Below are 27,175 nucleotides of genomic sequence, written 5' to 3'. Positions count from 1 at the left end.
CACACCCAAAAGTGTCGTAGTGACGTCTCTCTCTCTGAAGCTACGATGTCTGTGTGTTTCCTACTGGGATGAACTCACACCAGCGACGGGTCTCAATCGTTCTTTCTCTTCCCGGCTGATAAAAAAGACCAGGAGTCACACAAAACTCAATGATACTACGACAAAACTGAGACTTTCTTGACTTGCAAAGTTATCTTTTAAATTGACAAACATCATATGTGTGATTCGTAGCGCAATTCAAACAGGATCAAAAAAATATTTATCTCTCTCCGATGACTATTGTTCATATTTTTTCCAAAACAAGGGTCCACCGGAAGGGGAGGGACTTCGCCTCTCTATAGACGCTAAACTCTGGACTTTGCAGCTATGCACTTTTAGACAGAAAAATAGCTTGACTGTATTAACGGAACGGCTTCAGTACTTTAACTGCCGGTACGTACTGAAGCACATGTACCAAACACCAGAAACACTGACTGAAATGTTGAGGCGGCGATGCTTATACTGAAATTAAATTGAAATGTATCTTCATAATACTAGAACTTGTAAAAAATATCCTGCCAGCCATCTGTGGGAAATCCAAATTAAGTGTCACCTGCTTCATTCAGTAAATATTTTTGTTTTCTCCTAGAGGAGATATTAATAAGGGGGACGCAGCCATGAGGCACTTCACTAGTGATTTCATAGGTGCACTAACAGCATCCCATCTGAAACTAGATTCAGCTGTAACACTAAGGCATTTGGGCTCGACTCAAGTCACGAAATCTATCCGACGTTCAGAGAAATGTTAGTGACGCTATTTACAATTTAACATTCAAAATATGTGCTATGACACTACGACATTTTTTTTTTTACAATGAAACTAATATAAAGCCAAGCAAACAATGTACAGGAACTCTGTTTTGTACATTAAATATATGACAAACTCCTCTCGGCTCGTCCCTCCGTCAGCACCGACGAGAGGTGTTTTCATGAGAGGCGACGGAGTCAGAGAGGTCAAGTCTTATATCATAGGGGTCACGTGTTGATGACAGCCCTCTGGACTTAATCGATGTTTTACTAGCAAAAGTTAGCAGCTTAAAAAGAAAGCTGGGAAATTACTAATTATGAAAAAAAGAAAAGAAATATGAACTATAAATGGCAAGAATAAAATAGTTCAGTCTATTAGCAAAGATCTGTTTGTTTCTTTTTTACAAACTCCTTATAGGACGTACATACATTTATATATTAATATATATGTAAGAAAAGAGACATGACGAGTCAGTCTTCTACATGAGCATGAAGTATGGCCTCAGCTGGGACATTAGGAGCTGCTTTCATGGGGAGGGAAGGTCGACTGGGCCCCCTGCTGGCTGTATTCATATCTGTAGACTCTATTTCTATTGACGCTCAAATTAATCTCCTTTTGAATAACAGCAATTTAGTGTTTTATCAATTAAACAAGTGGTGATTTCTCTTGAAATGATAAATTATGACATCACTGCCAATTAACTAGGGTCAAGGGTTGTCTCACAAATGTTTGAATGTGGCCACCAGAGGGCACCATTATGACCCGTCCTCCCCTCTACTGGGACTAACTTGTAGCTAAGAACTGGAAGGGAGAAAACTTGTCTGGTCACGGCAGCAGAGCAGCAGTCAGTCTGAAGACAGTGTGTCCTCAAAGCCTCATGTGCAGTTCTGTCCTCATGTGTCAACACTGGAAAGATGGAGAAGCTTCATATTATCATTTTACAGGGGGGTATATGCTGAATAAAGATGCATAGGTGACGGCTGAAAACGAGGGCTTTCAAATTTAATGTGATAATAACAAGTTTCGTTTTAACGCCACTATTTTCTTTAACGCTATTAGTTTTAAAGCTAGAGTGAAGATATCATCATCATATATCATATGAAACTAGAAAACCTAAGGAATCCATTGGTACCAACCATGTCATACTAGCTTGTCGGGAAGGAGGTTATGTAACGCTCCAAACTTACGCTAAATTTTGGCGAGGAAAATCTGGCATGGCCATTTTCAAAGGGGTCCCTTGACCTCTGACCTCCAGATATATGAATGTAAATGGGTTCTATGGGTACCCATGAGTCTCCCCTTTACAGACATGCCCACTTTATGATAATCACATGCAGTTTGGGGCAAGTCATAGTCAAGTCAGCACACTGACACACTGACAGCTGTTGTTGCCTGTTGGGCTGCAGTTTGCCATGTTATGATTGGAGCATATGTTTTATGCTAAATGCAGTACCTGTGAGGGTTTCTGGATCAATATTTGTCAAGTTTCTTCAAGTTTTTGTGTTGTTAATTGATTTCCAATAATACATATATACATACATTTGCATAAAGCAAGTATATTTGCCCACTCCCATGTTGAATAGAGTATTAAATGCTTGACATATCTCCCTTTAAGGTGCATTTTGAACAGATAAAAACTTTGCGATTAATCGCGATTAAATATGTTAATCGATTGACAGCCCTGGTGAACACGTAAAACCGGGTTAGTGAGCTCCTGTGTTACCTGTGAGCCTCAGAATAAGATGGGTTTGCCAGCAGTTTTTTCCTGGACGTAGGAGGTGAAGCGCTTGAGGAACTTGGGGTACTCCCTCTTAGCCACGGCCCTGAGCACGGAGGCAGGAGCCCAGCCTCCTGGATTCACTGTATACACACACAGGAGTCCAAACTTTACTGAGCAAAAAGGTTTCAACCAACGAGCGCATCGTAATGTGTCAAAATGGCTTTTTTTTCATAGTTTGCCCATACAAAATCAACATAATATCCTATCAATTTTAAAGAAAATGGTTGAAATGGTTGGTTAAAAATAAAGAGTCAAAGAAAGACAAGAGAATATATCTAAGACTTTTGTAAATTTTATACTTTCAAATGCATTTTTTGAAGGAACTCAATGTTTTTAAATCTATATAACCTGTAGATACCCTGATCTTTAACATCAACTGAAGCCAAAAGAACAGATGGATACCCACCATTGGCGACGTAGGTGATTTTACACAGGATGTTGTCTCTGCTGATCTCCTTATCTCCCTCTGGCGGGCTGACCAGGGTCTGACAGATCATGCCGATGTTGATTTTGGCTCGGACACACTTGTTGGATGGCTGTGTGACGACAGGACGGAGAATTAAGAAAAGTAGCAGCAGCATGATTCTCACTCACAACGGCGTCTGAACGGACTTGATGGCTCACCTGTGCCTCGTCGTGATCCACGGAGAAATTGCAGACCAGCCAGGTGTCGGGGTCGTTCTCATTGTTAGCCAAGATCTTCCTCATGGCCGACAGGTACAGCACGTCCCTCTGAGACGCCGGCCACACCCGCTGCAACGCAGATTATCTTTTATCATTTCAGATTCAACTGGCGATCAGGTGTGGTGATTCTGTTTGTGATCTTGTGGCTCTTACCTTGTGCGTTTGATAAACAATTACTGCGTTGTCCGACAACGTCTCCACGAGATTGAAGTTTTCAATGGTGGCTAAAAGAGGCAGAGAACATGGGAGTATTAAATAAAGCTTCCTCAATCATAATAAATAGTTTTAAAGTGGCATTGATTTAAAGGACGTACTCTCCCAGTCGTTGCGGTAGGCTGTGTCCCAAAAGTAGTGGCAGACCTCGTGACCCGTCACCCCCTTTACTGAATGAGTGGCCTTCAGCGGATCCAGAACAATCCCGTTTTCTTCCACCTCTCTCCTGTACACCTGCACACACACACACACACAAACACACACACACAAGAAAGTTAAACAAAATCATTTTATAATCCCATTTTCTAATGTGTGTGTACATGTAGTAGGATTTGATTTGGGTTTAAGAAAACACTGTCTACGGCAGCGTTTTGCTGCCACACCAGGAAAAAAGAAACGGATCAGTATCACGTTATAACGTGAACACTTTATTGTTATAACAAGATGTTTTTCATGTTATAACAACATATTTTCATGGAATTACAACATACAAACTTAACATTTTATAACAAGAACGCTTTCTTGCTATAACAATATACTATTTATCTTGTTATATCGTGAAACTTTTCATCTTAAAACCTGATAATTTATTGTTATAACAAAATGTTTCAAGTTTTAACGTGATAACATATATTGTATATTGTATATTGTTGTTGTTTTAAAATATGTCACGTTATAATGTGATAACTTAGCATATTGTTATAACGTGAAACTTGTTTTTGAATGAGGAAAAGGTGTGTAGAAAACGCATTAAAAGGTCAAACATTTTATGTTAAAACAATAAGTTATCACATTTAAGTTTCATGATATAACAAGAATATTATATTGTTAAAACAAAAAAAGTTTCTTATAATAACGTGATAAATTTGTATGTCATAATAATGTGAAAACATCTTGTTATAACAATAAACTTTTCATGTTATAACATGATACTTATCTGTTTATTTTTTTTTCTGGTGTGGCAGCAATACGCTGCCGTAGTGGTCCAATAATCAATTCCAGATAAATGTTATTTTAAGGACATACTTAAGACTTATTAAATATAATTTCCTAATTTAGTGTATGACTCAGCGAACATAATACATATAAATATACTCTACCATGTGATTTACAGTTACAGTTGATTTACAGAAACCTAAAAATCTTCCTCATACCTTCATCTCTCCCTCTTCTACAACCAGCTGCCAGTTGGCGTCTCCACCAACATCCTGCAGGGAGTAGGTCATGTGATTCTGCACCATCTCCTCCACCTGAACACAAGACCAGGGACAGAAAGAGGATGGGAGATCGATTATATAATGACAACTTGAAAAGGCCCTCAGATATAAGCAAACACCGCCCTTAGAAGCTGCACCTAATGATTCTATATACGGTCTGCTTTTTGTGGACTAAAACTAACAAAAATCAAACTGTGACTAAAACTAACTAAACTAAATCAGAGGCCAGAATTAACACCGGAGGACACAAAGCTTTGATGCACCAATCAGACCTGTATTTGAACTTTTATGTTACACAACAGACCTGGTAGTGCATTGTCTTTAAACATCAACAATTAGTATATCACACAGATATAAAGGGAGCTCATAGTTCATGCTGCTACAGTTAGTACCATGATTAAGGCAGAAATCACACCAGATCAGGCGTTGTGGCAATTCTGTGTGGGAGAGTCACTTTAATGGTCCACTGACTGCGACTACTTTTATGCCGCAGGCCACCGCGGCCACACAGCAAAACACCCTATCGCCATTCAAAATGAATGGGAGGACTACTTCAGTTTTCACCGCACCGCTGGATCTGGTGTGAATACAGTCTAAGCTTACGCAGTTACTGGGGATTCAACAGTTATGCAAACATGATGTTTAGTCTAGACAGGTGAAACACAGAGGAGGGGTGACTGGCTGAGCCTGTTACCTCTGTGCTGAATCTGTGGACATCGTGAGGGGCGCTGACTATCACAACAGGGGAGGACTGACTATGAGGCTACAGGGAAGATGAGAATCGAGGAAGTGACGGACAAAAACAAATGAAAGAGAGGAAGCCACAAAGTTACACAAAAGGATGTGAGATGAAACAATGACAGAAGTGTGAAATGAGGAACATGAAGAAATGGAGGAGGAACAGTTGGAATGATGAAAGCAGCTCGTAGGTGTGAACAGTTTTGAAGGGTTATTATTATTAACCTTGTCAGAGAATCTGTGTGTGCCGGTGCTGGAATAGACGTCTCCAGGAGGGACCGGGCTGGATCTCTGTATCCTCGACTTCTCAGTGTGACACTGGACACAAACAAGCAAAAATAATTATATTTCACCATTTTTTAATACACTACGATTAAAGTTGCTTTTATTTAAAGTCACCTTAGCACTTATCATTCTTTAAGTAACTACTGGATCTGATCTTTTGCTTACCTGTTCTTCTATTTTGTCCTGTCTGTCGAGAGCAGCTTCAACAGCATCGAAAAACTCGTCCTCATTAATGAGGCTGTTTGGACCCTCCTGCCAATAAAGGGGAGAGGGAACGTTACTTGAAAAGTTCTTCTTACACAACCCAAAATTCATGCTGCATTAAGGCCTGTGTCCATATCGCGTTTTTTTCTGAGCACCAGCATCTTTTTTAAATTGTTCCCAATGAGGAGAGAGCGTCTGCGGCCACCTAGAGAAAAGGCGCTGCACCCAGCGTCTTTTTTCGAAGCGCTCCGCCTTTATTGTGCAGCCTCTCGGAGCACATCTAGTTGAAAACCTCTGAACTTTTTCAGACAAAGCACTGGTGACGTCGCCTTCGCCTTCGGGGGGAATCGTCACCAAAGTTACCAAGAAAATGGAGGAGAAGCTTGTTTTGTCCGTGTCAGTCTATCCAGAGCTTTATGATACGTCAGACAGACATTATCATAACAGAAGACCAGAAAACCCATTTGTGGGATCAGATCGGCTGATGGTGTGTGTTGTGCTTTTATCACCATTAGCTGTACAGTTTGTTCGCTTGTTAATGTAGCATTAAGTTAATTACTTCTTCCTCCGGTTGGTGCTCATGGTGAAAAATCAATGTCCAACAAATAGTGTCTCAAATAGATAATAAAAAGCAAAAGGGTGATGCTAGTCTATCATACAACGGTGGTTGGAGTGGTGATATGTTTTATGTACATGAAAAAAAGTGTTCGGTAGGCTTTTCCGATGAAACACTCCTCAGAAGATGCTATATGGACACAGGCCCTTATGGATGAATTTTATACTTCACCTCATAATCTGGACCTCCAAAGTGAGACTTTTTCTTCAACTCATTGAGGGCGGATTTATAGCCCTCCTCTATTCTTCGCCGCTTCTCCATCTCCTAGACACAAAAATACTGAATCATTAAACAAATACTACAGTAACTTTCTCTACAATAACTGCTTCTCTACTGTAGATAAACAAAGAAAGACAATCACTATTGCCTGACAAATAAAAATGTAAATAATACAGGCTTTCTCTTCCAGCATGTAGATGAAGCCAAGCTAATTAGATCCGAATGTTACACACCTTATCCACTCTCTTTTGCCAGCTGTCCTCTCTCTTCACCATGAGGTCGATACAGTGGGACAGAGTGGCCAAGATCCCAGCGGTGGTGGCCTTGAATGTGATGGCCTCACCCTTAAAGTCTATGCCATTGATTCCCTTGGGACTCAAGGACTGGAACACTGCACATGAGAGGAGCATGATTAGATTTAAACAAACTCTGCTTGTAACAAACACCAAATCTGTACAAGGGTTGGGCAATATATCATATTGATATCGTGATATGAGATAAGACATAGTCTTAGATTTTGGATATCGTGATATGGCATGACTGTTCTAGCTGTTCTATTACTGTTCTATTGTATCACCTTCTTACTATGACAACGGGGTCCTACATAAAGATTTGAAGACATAGTTCTTTTAGCCAAAGTCAGAACATGGTTATGGTTAATTCAGTTGAGAGATTTTTGTATTTTTGTCTCAATAAATACTGTCTAATGCTTTTTCTAAACTTTAAGCTTCATAGTTGTGAATATTTAATGTAAGAATTCTGCATTACTTACATTTTTCTTTGCTGCCGTTGTTGTTGTTGTTTTGGTGCAGAAACTCTCCGTCTGTCCGGGTGTTGGGGAAGTCATCTTCATCATCCTCCACGACTGAAAAAAGAGAAATAAAGTTTCAGAGAGGAAAGGTGGCCTTTTCTCGTAGGAACCTTACTTAAAAAGTCAACCAGGGCAGGGTAAGGCCTTTTGGCCTATTCACAACTGCAGCTACAGCACAGCAGCGCACCATCAGACTGACAGAACTCTGCTGTGCAACATGACAATGGTCTGGTTTCATCTTTAGAATGGAGAGGGAGAGAGAGCGAGGAGCGGAGAGAGGGAGGTGAGGAGAACAAAAGCAGGGCTTCATTCACTGTGGTCATCCACAGGCGCCCAGCGCAGGCTGCCATGGGCAAATGTTCAGCCAGCCAGGATGGGGTGAGGATGAGGGGGCTCGCAGAATGACTGCTGTCTGAGTCACAACACACTGACACATTCCAGGCAAAGTTCAGGACAAGTTTCCTCTAATCTCCAAATATTACAATAACCTTTGTGTACCATTCTATTATGTCCACACATTGCTAGACCTAATGCCAAAATAAACTAGGCTTCAACTAACAATTATTTTCAGTATCTGTTAATTTATCTATGTCTATAACATGCCAAAAAATAGTGAAAAATGTGCCGTCTTCAAATTGTTTTATCAAAAGAAAAACATATTTAGTTTACTATTAGAGCTGTCACGATTAATGTATATGGGTTTGTTCAAATGCCGTGTCTAAAACGCGTAGAAAACGCTAGCCGTTTATCCAAGGTGCTTGGGAGGTTGCGCTCCTGCCGTTACTAAGCAACCAAAACCTGCGTGCCGTGATGACAATGATGAAGTTGCGGTAATTTAGCACTAAAAGCCTCACTGACTAAAGTAAACAAAGATAAATGGATTTCACAGTGGCTCTGCTGCTCGATTTCTCTGTGTCAAGTTGGCGGTCGACCTTTCAACCGGATGTTGTGACGTTCTTGGACAGAAAAGGTGTAGCAAGTAATTCAGATCCCCTACAGAGAAATGAAATAATTGTTTAAAGGAGTGTAGGTGTCTGCGGGTCTTACTTTTATCCCTCTGCAGCTCATCCTTCGACACGGCGTCTGAACAGCCATCAAAGTATTTCTGAAGCGTGTCCACCTGCCGGCACAAGATATCTCTGAAGGTCTCCATCTCTGCCAGCTTCTCTCTCAGGCTGTGACCCTTCTGAAGAAACAATAAAGCAACAGAGAGGTTAGGCCTTTGTTTACATTTCCATGGACCATTTCCATGTGTGTGTGTGTGTGTGTGTGTGTGCCTACAAATACCAGAAAATCCCTCATGAGTGCAGATATAAAATTGAAGCCAGTGAATTCATCAGCCAGTGTAAACATTAACCAGAAAACTCACCTTGAAGGAGGATGTGGAGGTGGCAGAGAAGCCGCTCGTGGCCGATGTGAGAGACAGCATGGAGCCGTGTCTCCGCAGACTGGACTCTGAGCCATATCCAGAATCAGCCTACGAAGAGACCGACAAGTTAGTGATGTTGTCACAAAGTAGTCTAACTTAATAAAATACATTATTATTAATAATTTAAACCAAAAATGTTATCAAAACAAAAGACATGATGCATGAGAAAAAGAGCTAGACTAAAAAAAAAAACTGCCATAATTCAGCAATTGTGAGTTGTGTCCCACCTATTCTGGTGTTTTAAACATCACACCAGTATTTAATTATAACTCTGATGAACACTTAATCAGCCATACACTGTCAATAACTCTTTAACATTAAATATCTGCTGCTACCGTTAAAGACTATAATTCTTAAAGTCTTTAATGCACATTTTTAGATTATAATTTACAGTCTTTAATACACATTTTTAGATTATAATTTACATTTTGAATGCACATTTTTAGATTATAATTTACAGTCTTTAATGCACATTTTTAGATTATAATTTAGTGTTTAATGCACATTTTTAGATTATAATTTAGTCTTTAATGCACATTTTAAGATTATAATTTACAGTCTTTAATGCACATTTTTAGATTATATTTTGCAGTCTTTAATGCACATTTTAGATTATAATTTACAGTATTTAATGCACATTTTTAGATTATAATCTACAGTCTTCAATGCACATTTTTTGATTATAATTTATAGTTTGAATGCACATGCACTTGTACCAAACACTTGACTTGTATATAGGCATTTTATATTTATTTTATTTGTATTATTGTATTCTTTTATTCTGTTATTTCTTTTCTGTGTAAGTACATCGAGAGAGCGGCTTAAAAAACTGAATTAAATTCCATGTATGTATGTATATACTTGGCAAAATAAACCTGATTCTAAATTGAAAAAGATGTTCTCTTCCCTTGAAGTACTACATTCAGCAAGTACTTTGAATTATTTTTTTTAAATGATTTGGTGTTACATCCAAATATGTACGCAAGGTTGAACTCTGAAATTTAAACTATTAAATGTTGAGGATACAGTGATCTTAACAGCAGCACGACATGACACAGATTCAGTGACCATGGCAACACAAATGAAACGTCAACTGGCTTCCTGTAAACCTGACTGGTTCCCCCTCTCCTCTTACATAACAGCCTGGCACTCAAAATAGATGGTTCACCAACACAGACAGATACTGGTGGAAAGCAGAAACAGAGATGTGTTTCCCTTTAAGAGACACTTCCCATTTCAACCACCAGAGAGCGTGAAATGTCAACTAACGTGACTGGCATTTGTAAGAGCTTGGGGTAACTGTCGGTCAACGGCCAGGAGTAACTCAGCCTGCGTTTGCATGGATTTCAGTCTGTGCTGCTGCCCTTTAGCCAACATACTGCTACCCTACTGACTCCCTCAGCACAGATTGCACTATCTAACAGTTTGCATGAGGGCTGCTTAATCTGTTTGATGAGGAAAAAAATCAAAGCAGGCAGAGGTTTTGTTGAAGCAATACTGTTTGATAAAATCCCAAAATACAAATGAAAAAGGAGTAAATGCAAACACACTACTGACTGAATAGGAGACATAAAGCCTGGTGCTGATAAAAAGCTGCCAAGAGCAGAAACAGACGTATCCAAATCACAAAATAAAATAATTTAATTGCCATAAAAATAGGGCAATATTGATTAAAATATTTAATCATAATTAATTGCATGATTGTCCATAATTAATAGCAATTAATCGCACATTTTGTATCTGTTCAAAATCTACCTTAAAGGGAGATTTGTCAAGTATTTAATACTCTTATCAACACGAGAAGAGGAAAATATACTTGTTTTATTCAAATGTATGTATATATTTATTATTGGAAATCAATTAACAACACAAAACAATGACAGATATTGTCCAGAAACCCTCACAGGTACTACATTTAGCATTAAAAAAATATGCTCAAATCATAACAAACTGCAGCCCAACAGGCAACAACAACTGTCAGTGTGTCAGTGTGCTGACTTGACTATGACTTGCCCCAAACTGCATGTGATTATCATAAAGTGGGCATGTCTGTAAAGGGGAGACTCGTGGGTACCCATAGAACCCATTTACATTCCCATATCTGGAGGTCAGAGGTCAAAGGATGCCTTTAAAAATGGCCATGCCAGTTTTTCCTCACCAAAATTTAGCATACGGTTAAACGATATTTAGCGTCCTTCGTGACAAGCTAGTATGACATGGTTGGTACCAATGGATTCTTTAGGTTTTTTAGCTTCATATGATACCACTATCTTCATTCTAGCTTTAAAACTGAGCCCGCTACAACCTAAAAAAAAATCGCAAGTTGTGTTAAAGAAATTAGTGGCGTTGAAACGATTTTGCATTAACGCGTTATTATCGCTTTAACTTTGACAGCCCTACAAAAAGATGACCTCACATTACTGGAATTTATGCCACAGGCTGTCACTGCACATTTAAAATATACAACAAGCACAGCTTACTTTAATAAAGACCGTATCCTAGAAACAAGTCTTGTTTTCATATTTGGATGTTTCACTGTCTCAAACTGTAAGAGGGCTGAAGTGTTAACTGTGGTGTGTTGTGTATCCGTGGAGACGCTGGGCTACTGAGTGCTGTGAGTAATGTGGGTTTGAGAGGGAAGCGGGGCCTTCTAGGAAGAAGCGCTTTCAGCAGTGACTCATAGTGGGTGGGACGGTCGGTGTGTGCATGAGTCACGGTGGCTCCCCGGTGAAGGGATGAGTGAGTGAGGAGGGAAGAGGGGGGATTTCCCAAACCAAGCACCACGAGTGAGCGAGCATGTGTTTTGGGCAGACAGGCAGAAGGTGTGGTGACTTTCCTCATCGATGCCAGACAGACTCACAACTATTGCTTCACTCTGGATTATGTCTGCTTTAGATTAAGACTTTCAAAACATACAAATCAGTATAAAAAAAAACTTTGTTGATGTTGTGCAATCATTTTTCTTCAGAGTTAGATGAATAAACATCTTAAACACTCGATTACCAGATGTCACATGGGATTCTTTTCCTCAACAATGCAAAACATAATTTACATATTTGATGGTTGGTTGCCTTGTATATATGACCATAAACACTTTGTAGGTCTTCCCTGCCTCCATTGTCTTCTACTCCGTAGTCAACCGTAGGGATTGCAACCTGCTTCCTTTGTCCTTCACACTGACCGAATACAATGGCCTCTACTTTTGTTCTCCCTGCACTACAAGGCTTTTCACATAGCACTTTCAGGTTGAACTTGTATTTCAGCCCTATGTAAATTCACATTGTACTGATATTTTAGGTAAACAACAAAGCGAGAACGCTCTGACTTTGGTCCAGGACTAACCAACCCTCCTCTAGAGGCCTGTATTATGAAGCAGGATTTGGGATTAGCGAGGTAACTTCAGGGTTAACCCTTCAGGGTTTTCAGTCCTACGACGGTGGTTCACTTCTTACAGGTGTATGATAACTTACACTGAATACCTAACCTGCTCCAGAGCAAGTTAAGCGAGTAAGTCCGCTTACCACTTTGTATTATGTTTTTATATTAATTTATTATTTCCTGTTATCAAGTCTGTTTCACACCTCTGGGGTCTGGGACGCAGCTAAAAGAAGGCAGGAAGTGTCACAGTACACACCACAATTCGTGGTTGTTAGGGTTAGTTGACCCAGATAACGAAAAGGGGTATGTTGAAATGGATTCGTAGTACAGGGATGAAATTATTTGAAACAATGTCATCTGTGACTGTGTGTTCCCTTCTCAGAGTTACCTGTGTGTTAAATGTCTGTGTATGAAAAGAGATTATCTTAACCCTGAGCCAAATGTTAGTCCAAGGTTGAGATAACTTTCAGCTAAGCATGACCTCTGTTAAAAGTATTTACATGCACCAATAGTGAACCATCTGGGATAAACCTATTCACACAGCATACACGCTTCTTATATGGACTAAATAAGCACAAACACACACTTGCTACTACAGAGCACTGTGGTAAAGATGAGTGAGTGAAGTGCTCACTAAGTCCTACAGACTTGCCAACAAACGCACCAGTGGTGGAGGGATGAATATTGTTCCCTGGATTCCTCCCCTCTCTCTCCTCCCCTCTCTGATACTCTGATAGAAACACACACATACATGCAAACAATAAACACACACGCATTCACAAATCCAACCTTGTATTACATGATACTCAATTGTTGCAAATGTGACAAGGATTTGGTTTCTTTTGATTGTTGTCTGCTGTGTTAAAGAGTGCGCATGACTTACCCTGTGCAGCTCAATGGAGTCAATCCACTGGTGTCTGTGCTCGGGGTCTTGTGCTCTTAGGTACCACACGCTGTCGTTTACACTGATGTCCAGCCGACACTCGTCAAACTCATGAGGCTGAAAAAGAAAAAAAGGACACAGGACAAAAGGTTTAGTCAGTGTGCATTGAAAATATACTGCTATTGATCCTTTAAATATCGATACATGGATTTGTTGTTCACAATGTCGCATTATCAGGGAAAAAATAGGGTTTGTCCCCTAGATGGTATCGATAGTGAGTTTACTGCGTCCCAAACACATTTGCTATTGTACCCGGGATGATGGGACGCCGTTAGTCTTGAGCCCTGACGATACTTACGGTACCTGCAGTGGAAAAACTAGTACGTTTTCAGAATTTTGGCATCGACTTGGTACCAAAGAATAAATTCTTGTGACATCCCTACTTATTATTAAATCCTCTCTCGACATCTGATAGAAGCAGAGCGAGGATCAGATACTGGAGGATACTGGAGGCCAGTTATGGGAACCCAGCTGGCTTGAAAGCTTTGATGATGGGGTCATACATTTCTTAGCTTGCTGTCATGTTCTTTTCATAGCAAGAGGAAAAGCAAATCTGTTTCCCGCAGAGAGAGGCATATGTGAGAGGTGGCGATCCATGTAAATAGCTATTAAAATGACACTGAAATAGCAAACCGCTCATCTCTCTCCAGCGTGTTACATCGTGGGCGACAATCTGTTCCTGAGATGGCTGTAACAACTAGAAACATGGCAATCTACCACAGTCACAGTGATGGGAGTAGAATGGCCTATATCTATAGATCTCACAGAGATAGAAGACAAAGAGGAGTGTACCAGAGGCACGGCGGACTCCATTTTCAGACAGCATCCCTTAGGAGAAGTGGCAGATAACTGGCCTTTTAAGGCAACTTGCAGGATGGTGCGTATTCCTAATAGCCCTCCAGTGTACCGTCAGCGCTGAGAAACTGCTGCGCTGGCATGGACACACAGCAACCAGGGACTGTGTTTGTGTTGGTGTGTGGGGGAGGGTGGAGGTGGAGGTAATGGTGGTGACAGCAATGGTATTTACCTGTTTAGTATTTACCAAATGCATCAGGCCTTCTGAAAGCACACCTTTACAGTGAGTCCAAATGCTAAATCACTCTTAAGTCAGCTCTGTCGCGTTTTTTTCAAATTACTTAATTCATCCTGATTTTAGTGCTATATAAATAAGCTTTATTGTTAGGCTATTATTAGGTATATAATTGCTTTTTAAAGGACAAAGATGACGGTTTTAAAACTAATTTAATACTTGTTTATTGTTAAATCCAGAGGGCTAAGAGGCGGAGCGTTTTTTTCAGCTGAGATGCTTTGGTTGTGTCTGGTTGCTATGATACGGGACATCCGCAGAAGTTAAAATGTCAGCACGAGGTAGAGTACTTGCTCTGGATGAAGGGAAGGCTAAAGTACATAGGGAGAAAGGACGGACCCACCGGTCTATGTGTATTAAGATCTCCTCTATTGTTGTTGTTGTTGTTCAGCTTTTGTACATGTAGGATGTGACGGTTGGTCTTTGTTGTATTTGTCTCGCTCCTCCTCCATTGTGATTGGACGGCTGGGTAAAAAGCCAACTCTCAGCAACCAGAAAAAAAATACCAAACGTGCAGCGCAGAATAGACGCTCAGCGCCTCATCACGGTGCTGGCATTTGTAGCATAATGTAAATACCCGGTGCTCCCATTGCAAAGATTAAAAAAAAGAAAAAACGTGAACCTAGTGGTTGCAGCGTTTACTTGCCATCCCCTGCAATAGTGCGGTATTGCAATATTGCAGTTACTGCGACAGCCCAATCTAAAGGTCTAATCACAGTGAAAGAACAGGCTGATATGCAGTACAGTGTGAGTGAGAGTCTGGCTTGTTGGAGTGTAGCTGAGGACACAGCTTAAGAAGGACAAAGAACTGGAAAAGACTGAATTGAGCAGAAATGCCAGAGACTGCAGTTAAAATGTAAGCAAAAGAGAAACCACATCAGAGAAGAGACCACTGCATTCCTGTGTTGGCCACGATGCAATAAACACATCTGGGATCCCGGTCTTAGAGTATATGCACAATAAGTGGAATCGTTTACTACGGAGGGCCAAGAGTCTGCAATGCTTCAAGAACGACTACAGCCACTCATTTCACTGATCAGCACTTTCAGAGAAAAATAATTAAAATTGTTTGTTCAATTAGTGCATTTATTGATTATTTGAGTTAGTGAATCAATATTGTATTGTGAGGTTAAATATAATTATACTTTATTGATTAATCCTGTCTACCAACTCTATTTAATCTATACAAGATTAGCACTGCTTAAAACTGTTATATTCTCTGAGACAAGCTGTAATAAAACAGGCACATTTGATCATTAACAACTGCAAGCTTGCAGTCTAATATCACCCAGAGAATGCTTGTGCGCAGAGACAGCCTGAGCCCAAACCATTACTGCAGATTGTATTGCTTCAGTGGGTTGGCAGAGTAATAAATGGGCCACTATGGGATCTTTATAGAGGTTTCATTGGAGGAGTGCGACTTGGCTGCGTAGCCCGACACCTGGACGGCACCGAGGCCAAGACCAGATGCTCAGTGTCAATAATGCACAATATGAGGCTGGATGCTGAAAGCTTGCCAAACCAGATGCTCATTTGAAAGTTACCAGCAGCATGTTGTGCATAAGATCAACACCAGATAGGTAGCACAAGAAGAGGAAGGAAACAAGTGTGATGCTTCCTTAACCGTGTATGTGTTATAAGGAAGACAAAAGATTTTGACAGCCATAGCACATGCATTTCCCCAGCTTTGTGTGATTATACTACACTAAAACCATGTGAAATTACAGAGAACGCTGCAGTGTTTGGTTGGTAGATGGGATTTGGTTGCTAGGAAAGTGAGAAAATGGATTCACCTCAGGACTACGGGGTCATGGGTATACTGACTGGTTGAGGAATGAAAGCCTGCACTGGGTCGGAGAAGGTTACTGGGATCCAAGGATACAGTAAACAATAATCCATCAAGTGAAGGTCATTTTAGCAGCCTTGCACATCACAAGATGACATGACATGCTGTCGTTGATCTCAGCCTCGACCCTATGTGAAAGGCAAGCAGACGAAAAAAGCTGTATGGAGTGTTTGGTTTGTGTGTCTGTGTACATGTGCATATGTGTGTAGGTTGATTAATGAACAACTTAACACGCAGGGCAATGCAGAAAAAAGTCAATATGAAGGAGACTTTCTGTTGCCCAGTGCATGCTGGGATACCCTCCAACAAGCCAGACAAGCAAGTATAAAAAAAAAAAATGGATGGATGGATATTTTAGATGCGACTGCAGCAAAGCACTTTGGCTCCAAATCAATATTTTGATTATCTCGTGAGTTAAAAGGACAAAATCAAATAAGGGATAAATCAAAAAGGCATTAAGTCTATATTACGCCTTGAAATCTTTCCCACAATGTTACTTCACAATAAATTTTTAAACTATCCATGTAACCATGATGAGATGCATTTTGTAGACAACAATGTTCACACTGCACGTATCATGATAATAACGTATTGTGGGGTCTCTGGTGATTCCCACCCCTAGTAGAAGTAATATGAATGCCAAAATCAAAACAATGAGACAAAACAGCTTCATTCTGTCTCTATTTTCTTCAAACACAAACTTCCTACTCAGCTTCAAAAAGACTGCCCTTCTGTCCTCTCCCTTCCAACCTGTTTTGAGCTGGTGTACGTGTTTGCAGTCACAGTTTCCACAACTGAATGGATGGGAGCTCCCATTTAAAAAAAGATTGTGATTTTCCAATACCTAAAACAACAGAGGGATTGAAACCAATGCAAACACTACGGAACCCTACAAAGCTGCACCCAGCACACCCGGTTGGATTTCATTACTCATTTGTACAAATTTAAACTTTAGAATTATGCTCTCTGCAGAGGAGATTCAGACAAATATAGTATATTGTTCCTTCATCTTTACTACTAAGGCCTGGTGCCAGGAACATCTTTCTGTATACTCAAAAACGGGATCCGAGTGGCCCCACTGCAGGAAACACTGACTCACCAAGTGGTCAGAGTGAAAGAAAAAGGAAGGGGAAGGTTAAATAAACAAGGGGGAGAACCACATTCACACACGGGTATGTGGGTCTTAACCCTCCTCATGACCCCCAAAATAGAGGAAGTTACATGCTGTGAGGAAGAGTCTCATTTTCTGGCTGAAGACTTTGCAATTTCCACGAGAAGCCTAACGTCATTCGGAACGATCTATTCAACTTCCACTTGACCTCAAGCCTTTGTTTCCCTATCTCTTTATGACGGATATGGAGAAGAGGAAGCCAGATCATTGCATCCAGTGCCACCGCCTTGAAGATAGTCCATGTTCAAGTTAACTGTCAACACAGAGTTTGATTGTTTTCCTTGTTTGCCATTGAATGTACAGAACATAGGGAGATAAATGGTTAACACCAGCAAATGCTACAACTGTATTTTAGAGCAGCTACTAACGATTATTTTCATTGTTGATTATTTTCTCGATTAATCGATTAGTTGTTGTTGGTCTATAAAATGTCGGAAAATGGCAAAGAATGTCGATCAGTGTCCTCAAATGTCTTGTTTTGCCCACAAATCAAAAGATATTCAGTTTACTGTCATAGAGGAGTAAAGAAACCAGAAAATATTCACATTTAAGAAGCTGCAATCTGAGAATTCTGGACTATTTTTTCTTAAAACATTACTCAAACCGATTAATAGTTTATCAAAATATTTGGTGATTAATTTAATAGTTGATAACTAATCAATTAATCGTTGCAGCTCTACTGTATTTATTGTAATAACTTGTGTTATTTTAACTGTAACTTGCTAATGCTAATGCTAGTGTCTGTAACATTCGTTCTCTGTGCACACCAGATATGTTGGTTGAACTTTAACACTGAATGTCATCTAATTCAGTAAGTGTCATCAAGTTCCCTAGTAACGGAGGTGGATGTGAACACACAAAGAGGGCGATTATGACCTACCTATACTATTGTGTAGACAGGTGGTAGACACAAAGAAATGAACCGTGTATAATGCAATCCAATCCAGCAGCTCTGCAATGAATCCTCCCTTCTGGTTGAGACTGTGTCAAACACATGTTGTTTCCAGTCTGATGAAATTTGAGGCAGTAGTTTAAAGTGTAGGTCTATTTCATTGCATTTTAATTGCTTTTGTGGCTGATTTATTGTGTTTCCCACCTATTAACAATGCTCTTGTTGGGTATGCTGGGAATGATGGAAACCAGACACTAGATTGGAAGAGACCAACCATGAAAAACACAACACAGGAGAAGAAAGGGTTACCAGCAACAAGCTGCAGGAGTTTTGAGAAATGCTTCTGAGCATTTGGTCTGGTTGTTCTGCAATGAAGGAACTTTAGTGTCCTAACTGATATCTGTGAATGACTCATTGTGCAACTTAAACCACAGACTTCCCTCTGAACTAAATACATATATACACACTGAAAGCACACTAGAGATGCAACGATAAGTCCATTAATCTATGAATCGTTAGACAGAAAATTTATTGGCAATTAATCAATTATTCGATTATCAAAATAATCGAATAATTGATTTTTAACATTTGCTGGCAGCAGCTTCTCAAATATGAAAATGTAATGCTTTTCTGTGCCATATGTTATAGTGAATTGAACATCCTTGAGCTGTTGATCGGACAAAACAAGCCATCTGAAAACAGCACCTTGGGCTCAAGGAAATATGACCAGGCACTTTTCACTATTCAATACTAACGATTAAATGGACTTGGTGAATGGACTTGCATTAATATACCGCTTTTCTAGTCTTCCGACCACTCAAAGTGCTTTAAACTACATGTCAGCATTCACCCATTCACACAGACATCCATACACTGATGGAAGAAGCTGCAATGCAAGATGCCAACCTGCCCATCAGGATCTAATCGAAATATTCCTTTACACACTGGATGGATTAATCGAGAAAACAATTAGAAAATTAAGTGATAAATAATATTACCAATAGTTGCAGTTAATCTTATGATTCAGAATTATAATATTTTCTATTCCCATAGTATCAAAAATCTCTGACCTCAGAACTCTGGGCCAAATATGAAGCCTACAACCTGTTAACACTTAGTATGGTGTAAATGCAAAGATGGTCAACTCTATACCAAGCTGATACAATGCATGGAGATGCAGATTGGAGTACAAACACCTGGACATATAACAAGCCTTATGTCTGAGAACATACTAAACCATGTTGCATCTGTGTCTGAGAGCTAATGTGAGAGCCATGAGGAGAAATGACAAGAGAGAAAAATCAAAGAGAGAAATACTGACGAAAAAGAAAGAAAAAATGTGTTCAAAAAAGGCAATAACTGTCTGTGCATGACCATCACCAGCTACTGTATAACTCTTTGTTATTTATGCCCCAGACTTTTGAGGCATATTTCCACTGGAATGAGAAATGACTACAGTAGAGCACCGCATGGAGATTAATATTTACATAAGCTGGGAATAGATGAAGCTGAACAAATAGAGTTAATAGCAAAGCCTGCTTTAAGGGAACAGTAACTTATTCATTTTCCTTGTTACTGTTTGGAGAGAGACGCAGACGGAGCTTCAGTCAATGACTGAGCTGGAAACAGTGTGAACGCCTGCACCTCTTCTACCGATTCAAGGTCTCGCCTATTTTTTCTGTACCGACAGCAGCAGCAATGTGGACACCGTACGCGTGAGAGACGCAGCGGTTCGGCGAGGTAGCTGTCACACACTGCTCATGCATCCAGTGTGAAAACCTTAGAATCAATTCTAAAACAAAGAGGGAGCCAATGGAGAGAAGGCAGGATTGGGGTGATGGGATGTCGTCTGTTAAAACCATTGAGAAGCCTTGCTGCTGCATTCTGAACTAGTTGGAGGCGAGAGAGGGATTTTTGGATGCTAGAAAGTACGGAGTTACTGTAGTCAAGTCTTGAGAAGATGAATGAATGACTTTTTCCAGGTCAGAGTGATTGGGCATCTCATGATGAAGTTTTCAGTAAAGTGTTACCACATAGCATGTTGTTTTGAAACTAGTACAGTCACCTGACAGGCCAGTTATCCTCAAGCAGAACTTGGGACATAATCAGGAGTTCTTTGTAAAAAAAAAAAATAGGACATCACCTGCTGTTGAAGAACAAGTTTGAGAAACTAGAGTAAAGTTCATCATCTGATTAGAACTGTCAACAGTGAGTCAAGCCTCAGGCTTGCACTTGGATCCAGGAAAGAGCTAGAGTCTTTCCTTCATGAATTTAATAGAACCATATGGTGGATGGCTAACATCTGAATCACATCTAATATATCATTCACCAAACGTCTCAAAACTATGTGAGAGGCTCAGGGAGAAAGAGAGGTGGGGAGAACGCCCATGGGAAGCAGAAAACAGAAAAGTTTATCTTGCTCTTTAGATTTCTCCTCATGTGCTTCTCATGTGATCAACTCATCCCATCATGTTGATTTGGATGGTATATAACAGCGTTAGAAAAACATGGCTTTGTGTTAATAACATGGAAACTGAAAAACTTTTACTTTGATCAGGTAAAATTGAAGCAGCATCTTATATTACAAGGTTAAAACAGCACTGCAACAACTGGTGAAGCATTCAAACTGAGTTTTTGCTCTTGCAGTTCTTTTTACAAGCAATCCAAACCAAATGCAATATGCAACAACACAACTAAAACTTATTTGAGATTTGAAAAAAGCAATGTGGGAAAAAGCAAAATTCAGTGAATTTTATACATTGGTGTATTTGCCATACAAGAGTCAGTCTTTCTTGCAAAAACAGACAGAGCTGATTGCACAATTCTCCTACCAGCCTTCATCTTCCTTTTGATCACCTCAAGCTACCCATGCATCATTCCGGCAGATAAAAATCATCTGTGTAGGCATTGGCACTGACAATAAAGACAGATTAACCAGGGAGTTCATCAGCTGATAGCAATAGTTATTCTTGTAATAATTTAATCGTATTTCCCCAAATTGCTGATCTGATTATTGAAAGGTTTACAAAGATATGTCAACTCCAAATAGCAAAATAACTGATTCAGACTACACCGATTAGCCACTTCATATTACAGCTAGTCATCCAAATATAAGGGGAAGGTCAAGACCAGGGTTGATTATATCAGTATTATAAAATAATGCTAAAACACAACTAGCAAGTGTGCTGATGTTTGCACACTTGCTAGTTGTATTTTAGCGTTATTTTATTATACACATGTTGCTCTATTTTGCTCATGATTCTACACTTTTTATTGTTGATATTTAGTACCAATCTTTTATTTCATTCATGCCTTATTTATTCCTTGTATATATATATATGAGTGTAATCTTTTTATTTTTAATACAATGCACCATTTGAGGGCAAACGCAATTTCGTTATGCTTGCATAATGACAATAAAGTTCTTGAATCGTGAATCTTTGAAATTAACTTTTTTGCCCACCTGCCACTGTGGCTGGTTGATTTCAAAATCTAGCAGCCACACAATAGATTACCATTGTTTTTTCAGCTGGTGAGTGATGCAAATCTAGCAGCCACTTTTACCAGCATTTGGCTGGTGGATGGTGCTTATTTCTAACCCTCATGTTTCATCGGTCAGTCATTTCTATTCCATTCATAAACATTTGTTGTAGTGGATATGTACTAAATATATCCAATGTGGTTACCACGGGCATGCAACCAAAATGCCTTCACACCACACCGCCTGGCTGTTATTTGGCCTTTTTCTGAAGGGAAGGTCAAACTAGAGGAACACATATCTACAGCAAATCAGCTGAAGCTCTAGGTGAAGGGACAAACAAGGGTAGTGTGTGTGGCTACATTTGCAATGTAAATAAACATCCACAGAGTATCCTCTCATGTCTTGAATAGCAGTGGATGTGTGCCAGAGTAAATTTGGAGGCTTAATAGCAAGAGTGATGGTTCTTCTCTCTTCACAAATGTGGCCTTCTTACACAAACAACAGCGTTCATTGTTGTAAGACATTTTGAAAGGGCCAATATTGCACAAAAGAACAGCTGCAAGAACACAGAGCTGTCGTCAAATATGCTCTAATGCTTGCAGTTAAAGGATTGTGACATATTGAAGCGCAGTTAACAGAAAAGGGAAGTGCTTTGTAGTAGAGAAACTCAATAGTACTCACAGTAATAACAGCTTTGCTAAGGCAGAGGGAACCCCGACAGCCGTACTCCGTCTCATCCTGAGACTTGTAGTAGCTCAGTGTGTTGTTCTTTAGGACCACCCAACGGTCCTGCCATCCATGGATGTAATTTGTCCACTGAAAAATAAAGCACTTTAGTCAATATCTTTGTATGCTGAAAGACAATAAAAATTAAAAGAAAAAAACAGCTCTACAATGTAATGGAATAGGATATCTGTTCAATTAGGGCTGGGCAATATATCAATATTGTGATATGAGATTAGATATTGTCTTAGATTTTGGATATCTTAATATGGCATAAATGTTACGTTTTCTTGGTTTTCAAGGCTGAATAACAGTAAAGAGATATCATTTTCTGAACTTAACAGATTTTTCTAGCTGTTCTATTATTAGCCTTTATCCACTTAATCATTATATCCACATTACTGATGATTATTTATCAAAAATCTTCAAAAAAGCACCAATAGTCAACCCTACAATATCGTCACAATATCGATATCAAGGTATTTGTTCAAAAATAGTGATATTTAATTTTTTTCCATATCACCCAGCCCTATATTCAATAAATGCCACCTTACTTAAAGTCAGCTGTTGTTGACACTACTACTCTGGTTCTTTGTATGTTGAATTCATATGGTTTACAGGCTTGACTTTGTGGTGGTGTTGTACTGAAAGGTGTCCAGCTCGTATTGTCTGCCTTATTTACATAAAAAACATTTAACACCCAACAGTCTAGTACAACAAAACCACAAACTACAGTTTAAACATTCAACACAGAGTTTAATCAACAACTAGGTTTTTATTAAAATGACTCTTGTTAAATGTTTAAGAGTAGTTTTACTGGTAACTCAGTGTACATTACAAACATAAAGACGTATGTGTATGTTTGCACTTCTGGGACAACCAGTACATATGTGGGATTTTATGGACTCATTAATCCTCACGAGACTCGTGACGTGTACAGGGCTTAGTATGATTGAAGAGGTGAGCTTTTCTGGATGCCGATCTGCTTAATCTCACAATATGCTTGGTTAGCGGGTCAGCATGCAATCTGTTTAGAGGCAACTAGCGTACAGTGACATCAATACCACATTAGCTTGCGAGCAGCTTAAGTCCTTAAAACGGTGGTCAATTTGGCAAAAACAAAGTCTTGCACAAGTAAGCAGAAGCATATGGCCAAATAGGTTACTAAGACTCTGTCTAGCAGGAGACTTAAAGTGTCTGTTTACTAAAGAAAAACAGCCTATTTACACAGTGCATGCACTTAAACAAGCATAGTTTACTTGTACCAGCAGCCCAGCAAAGGTTCCCCTGCACCTTGCATACTGTTGTCAAATCAATATTTACAGTATCGCTGGATATTTGCCCATAAACACTAACAGCATTTGCTGTACCCACACTGTTATCATATTAGACATGGCATAGGAATATGCAGGAGGCCTGCAAAGATAAGCAGACTTTTACCCTTTTTGATAGGGAAACGTTAATGTCTGCACAATGTAGACTTGGCAAAAATAATAGCTGTATTTATAGAGGTAAGAGCAGTGTGCAAACATTGCCATAGCCAACTGTGATCTTGTGCAGAGCTAGTGCATATTAATATACAATGTCATATGTATAAACCCACCCATTATCACAGTAAATCTATCTTAGAGGGATCTATGAGCTAATGTAGATAGCTGCTGCATTGCATACCCCTCTGATCAGTTTCAATAGGGGGCTTTCCTTTTGCTTCAGTGGGGATTACCGGTTTTATATTCCTGTGCAGCAAAGTGGAAATGTTGATGGATGGCATAGGATGCTGGCTAACCGTATTCTCAAAATAGACATGCCATGATTTGTCATAAACCATTCCCACATTACCCTCATTTCACCCTGATACGAAAACAGACAGACACCTCCCTGACATGCCCTTCTTGGCAGTGACATTGTAGTGTGCACTAGCTTGGCAGTGCAGAGCTAGTGCAAACTACATGTTTAAAATTAATATACAATGTCACGTGTATAAACCTACAGTAAATCTATCTTAGAGGGATGTATGAGCTAATGTTGCTGGCTGCTGCATTGAATACCCCTATGATCAGTTTCAATAGGCGACTTTCCTTTTGATTCAGTGGGGATTACCGGTGTTATATTCCTGTGCAGCATAGGATGCGGGATAATAATAATAATAATAATAATAATAATAAATTGGACTTATATAGCTCCTTTCAGAAACCCAAGGACGTTTTACAAAGGGGGCACACAAAATCATACTAATAAATAACACAGAGGAGAAACTATAGCTAAGCAATTAAAAGAGTGATATGTATGAAGAGTCAGCTGAGATCAGAGGCCTTGATGAACAGGTGGTGTTTGAGGTGTTTTTTGAAACCCTAATCTCAAAATAGACATGCCATGATTTGTCATAATAAACCATTCCCACACTATCCTCATTTCACCCTGATACGTAGACAGACAAACACCTCCCTGCCATGCCCTTTTTGGCAGTGACATTGACCAAGCTAGCTTGTGAGGAAATTCCAGTTTATTAAAAAGGTGACTTACCTTACTGAGGACTCCACTCAAGTCCACGATACCAATAAGATGTCCAGACTCATCTCTGGGCTCCACATCTTCCTCGGAACCGGAGGAGTTCCAGCTCTGGTTGTCTGACATGTTTCCTCAACGTTATTTTTGGCACTTTAACACTGTAGTATAAAAAAACACAACACTTAAGTATAAAAAAAACATAACACTGTAGAGTATATAAAAACATAACACTGTAGTATATAAAAACATAACACTGTAGTATAAAAACACATAACACTGTAGAATATATAAAAACATAACACTGTAGTATAAAAAAAATAACACTGTAGACTCTACAGTGTTATGTTTTTATATATTTTACAGTGTAATGTATATAAAAACATAACACTGTAGTATATAAAAACATAACACTGTAGAGTATATAAAAACATAACACTGTAGTATAAAAAAAATATCTACAGTGTTATGTTTTTATATATTTTACAGTGTAATGTATATAAAAACATAACACTGTAGTATATAAAAACATAACACTGTAGAGTATATAAAAACATAACACTGTAGTATAAAAAAAATATCTACAGTGTTATGTTTTTATATATTTTACAGTGTAATGTATATAAAAACATAACACTGTAGTATATAAAAACATAACACTGTAGAGTATATAAAAACATAACACTGTAGTATAAAAAAAATAACACTGTAGACTCTACAGTGTTATGTTTTTATATATTTTACAGTGTAATGTATATAAAAACATAACACTGTAGTATATAAAAACATAACACTGTAGAATATATAAAAACACAACACTGTAGACTCTACAGTGTTATGTTTTTATATATTTTACAGTGTTATGTATATAAAAACATAACACTGTAGTATATAAAAACATAACACTGTAGAATATATAAAAACACAACACTGTAGTATAAAAAAAATAACACTGTAGACTCTACAGTGTTATGTTTTTATATATTTTACAGCGTAATGTATATAAAAACATAACACTGTAGTATATAAAAACATAACACTGTAGAATATATAAAAACACAACACTGTAGACTCTACAGTGTTATGTTTTTATATATTTTACAGTGTAATGTATATAAAAACATAACACTGTAGTATATAAAAACATAACACTGTAGAATATATAAAAACATAACACTGTAGACTCTACAGTGTTATGTTTTTATATACTAGTGTTATGTTTTTATATACATTACACTGTAAAATATATAAAAACATAACACTGTAGAATATATAAAAACACAACACTGTAGACTCTACAGTGTTATGTTTTTATATATTTTACAGTGTAATGTATATAAAAACATAACTGTAGTATATAAAAACATAACACTGTAGAGTATATAAAAACATAACACTGTAGTATAAAAAAAATATCTACAGTGTTATGTTTTTATATATTTTACAGTGTAATGTATATAAAAACATAACACTGTAGTATATAAAAACAAAAACTCAGCTCAGGTGTGAACTGACAGCACCTGAGTGACAAGCAGATAAGCAGCAACAGTTCACTGAATCATGTTGTGTTATTACAGACACAAGGAGTTAACACAAATAGCTGACTTGGATCAATAACTAGCTAGATAGCTCCTCTCAAATTAGCATTGGTTAGCTTAACAGGTTAGCACACCTTTCACCAGGTAATAGTTAGCTTACGTTAGCTTACGTTGAGTCCTCGAGAGGTGGCAGACAAAAGGATGAAATGCAGGTAAATGTGCTCCAGTAAGCTTCAGTAGTAAACAGGTAATCCCGTCGCTGAGTTTCAGAGAGAAGCTGTGGAGGTGGTGGAGGTGGTAGTGGTTGTTGTTTCCTCCTGTGGACTGATGGTGATGACAGCTCTCCTCGTCAGCGCCATGTTTCAACTGACGTCTGGAGCTTCTTCCTCGCTGGGTGAAGCTCGAGCGGTGAGCGCGTGTCCCAGCTTGTGTGGTGCTAGTGATGTGTTAGTCACGAACGAGTAGGTTCTTTGAGCCGGCTCTTTTAAGTGAACGATATGAGCCGGCTCCCGTCCGAGAGTAGGGATGTCACAGTACCAGAAATCTAGTAGTCGATACCAATACCAGTGAATTTCCACGATACTCGATACCAAATTCGATACCACGGTAAAAAAAACAACAACAACAA

General features: G+C 39.0%; 1 protein-coding gene across 5 annotated transcripts; it reads right to left on the bottom strand.

The window, feature by feature from the left end:
* Nucleotides 1-215: 215 nt before the first annotated feature.
* On the bottom strand, nucleotides 216-26,952 carry LOC119478277 (ceramide transfer protein-like). 5 transcript variants are annotated; one of them, XM_037752902.1, is made up of 20 exons: nucleotides 26,718-26,952; nucleotides 25,028-25,170; nucleotides 22,463-22,597; nucleotides 13,245-13,361; nucleotides 13,026-13,091; nucleotides 8,924-9,031; nucleotides 8,602-8,740; nucleotides 7,516-7,608; nucleotides 6,977-7,134; nucleotides 6,696-6,788; nucleotides 5,870-5,956; nucleotides 5,645-5,737; nucleotides 5,376-5,444; nucleotides 4,619-4,714; nucleotides 3,566-3,698; nucleotides 3,405-3,475; nucleotides 3,192-3,320; nucleotides 2,974-3,103; nucleotides 2,511-2,647; nucleotides 216-1,693 (listed from the first exon to the last, which is right to left on the bottom strand). In XM_037752902.1, the coding sequence occupies exons 2-19, from the start codon at nucleotides 25,136-25,138 to the stop codon at nucleotides 2,520-2,522; spliced, it is 1,956 nt and encodes a 651-aa protein (XP_037608830.1). In that variant the 5' UTR covers nucleotides 25,139-25,170; nucleotides 26,718-26,952; the 3' UTR covers nucleotides 216-1,693; nucleotides 2,511-2,519. The 5 variants fall into 5 exon arrangements, with proteins under 5 accessions (XP_037608830.1, XP_037608829.1, XP_037608831.1 ...); XM_037752901.1 differs by having other exon boundaries at nucleotides 26,708-26,951; XM_037752903.1 differs by lacking the exon at nucleotides 13,026-13,091 and having other exon boundaries at nucleotides 26,708-26,952.
* Between the last annotated feature and the right edge of the window lie 223 nt (nucleotides 26,953-27,175).

This window comes from Sebastes umbrosus, chromosome 19 (assembly GCF_015220745.1).
Source record: "Sebastes umbrosus isolate fSebUmb1 chromosome 19, fSebUmb1.pri, whole genome shotgun sequence".
NCBI lineage: Eukaryota > Metazoa > Chordata > Actinopteri > Perciformes > Sebastidae > Sebastes > Sebastes umbrosus.
This window is presented reverse-complemented; position numbering and strand designations above follow the sequence as displayed.

Bases quoted from the DNA above. Each gene is read 5' to 3' on its own strand.
- LOC119478277 (XM_037752902.1), bottom strand. From the start codon at position 25,138: ATGTCAGACAACCAGAGCTGGAACTCCTCCGGTTCCGAGGAAGATGTG. The intron at 13,362-22,462 runs GTGAGTACTATT...TTTCTTTTTCAG, and splicing joins TTAGCAAAGCTGTTATTACT to CCTCATGAGTTTGACGAGTG. The intron at 3,104-3,191 runs GTGAGCCATCAA...GTCGTCACACAG, and splicing joins TGGATCACGACGAGGCACAG to CCATCCAACAAGTGTGTCCG.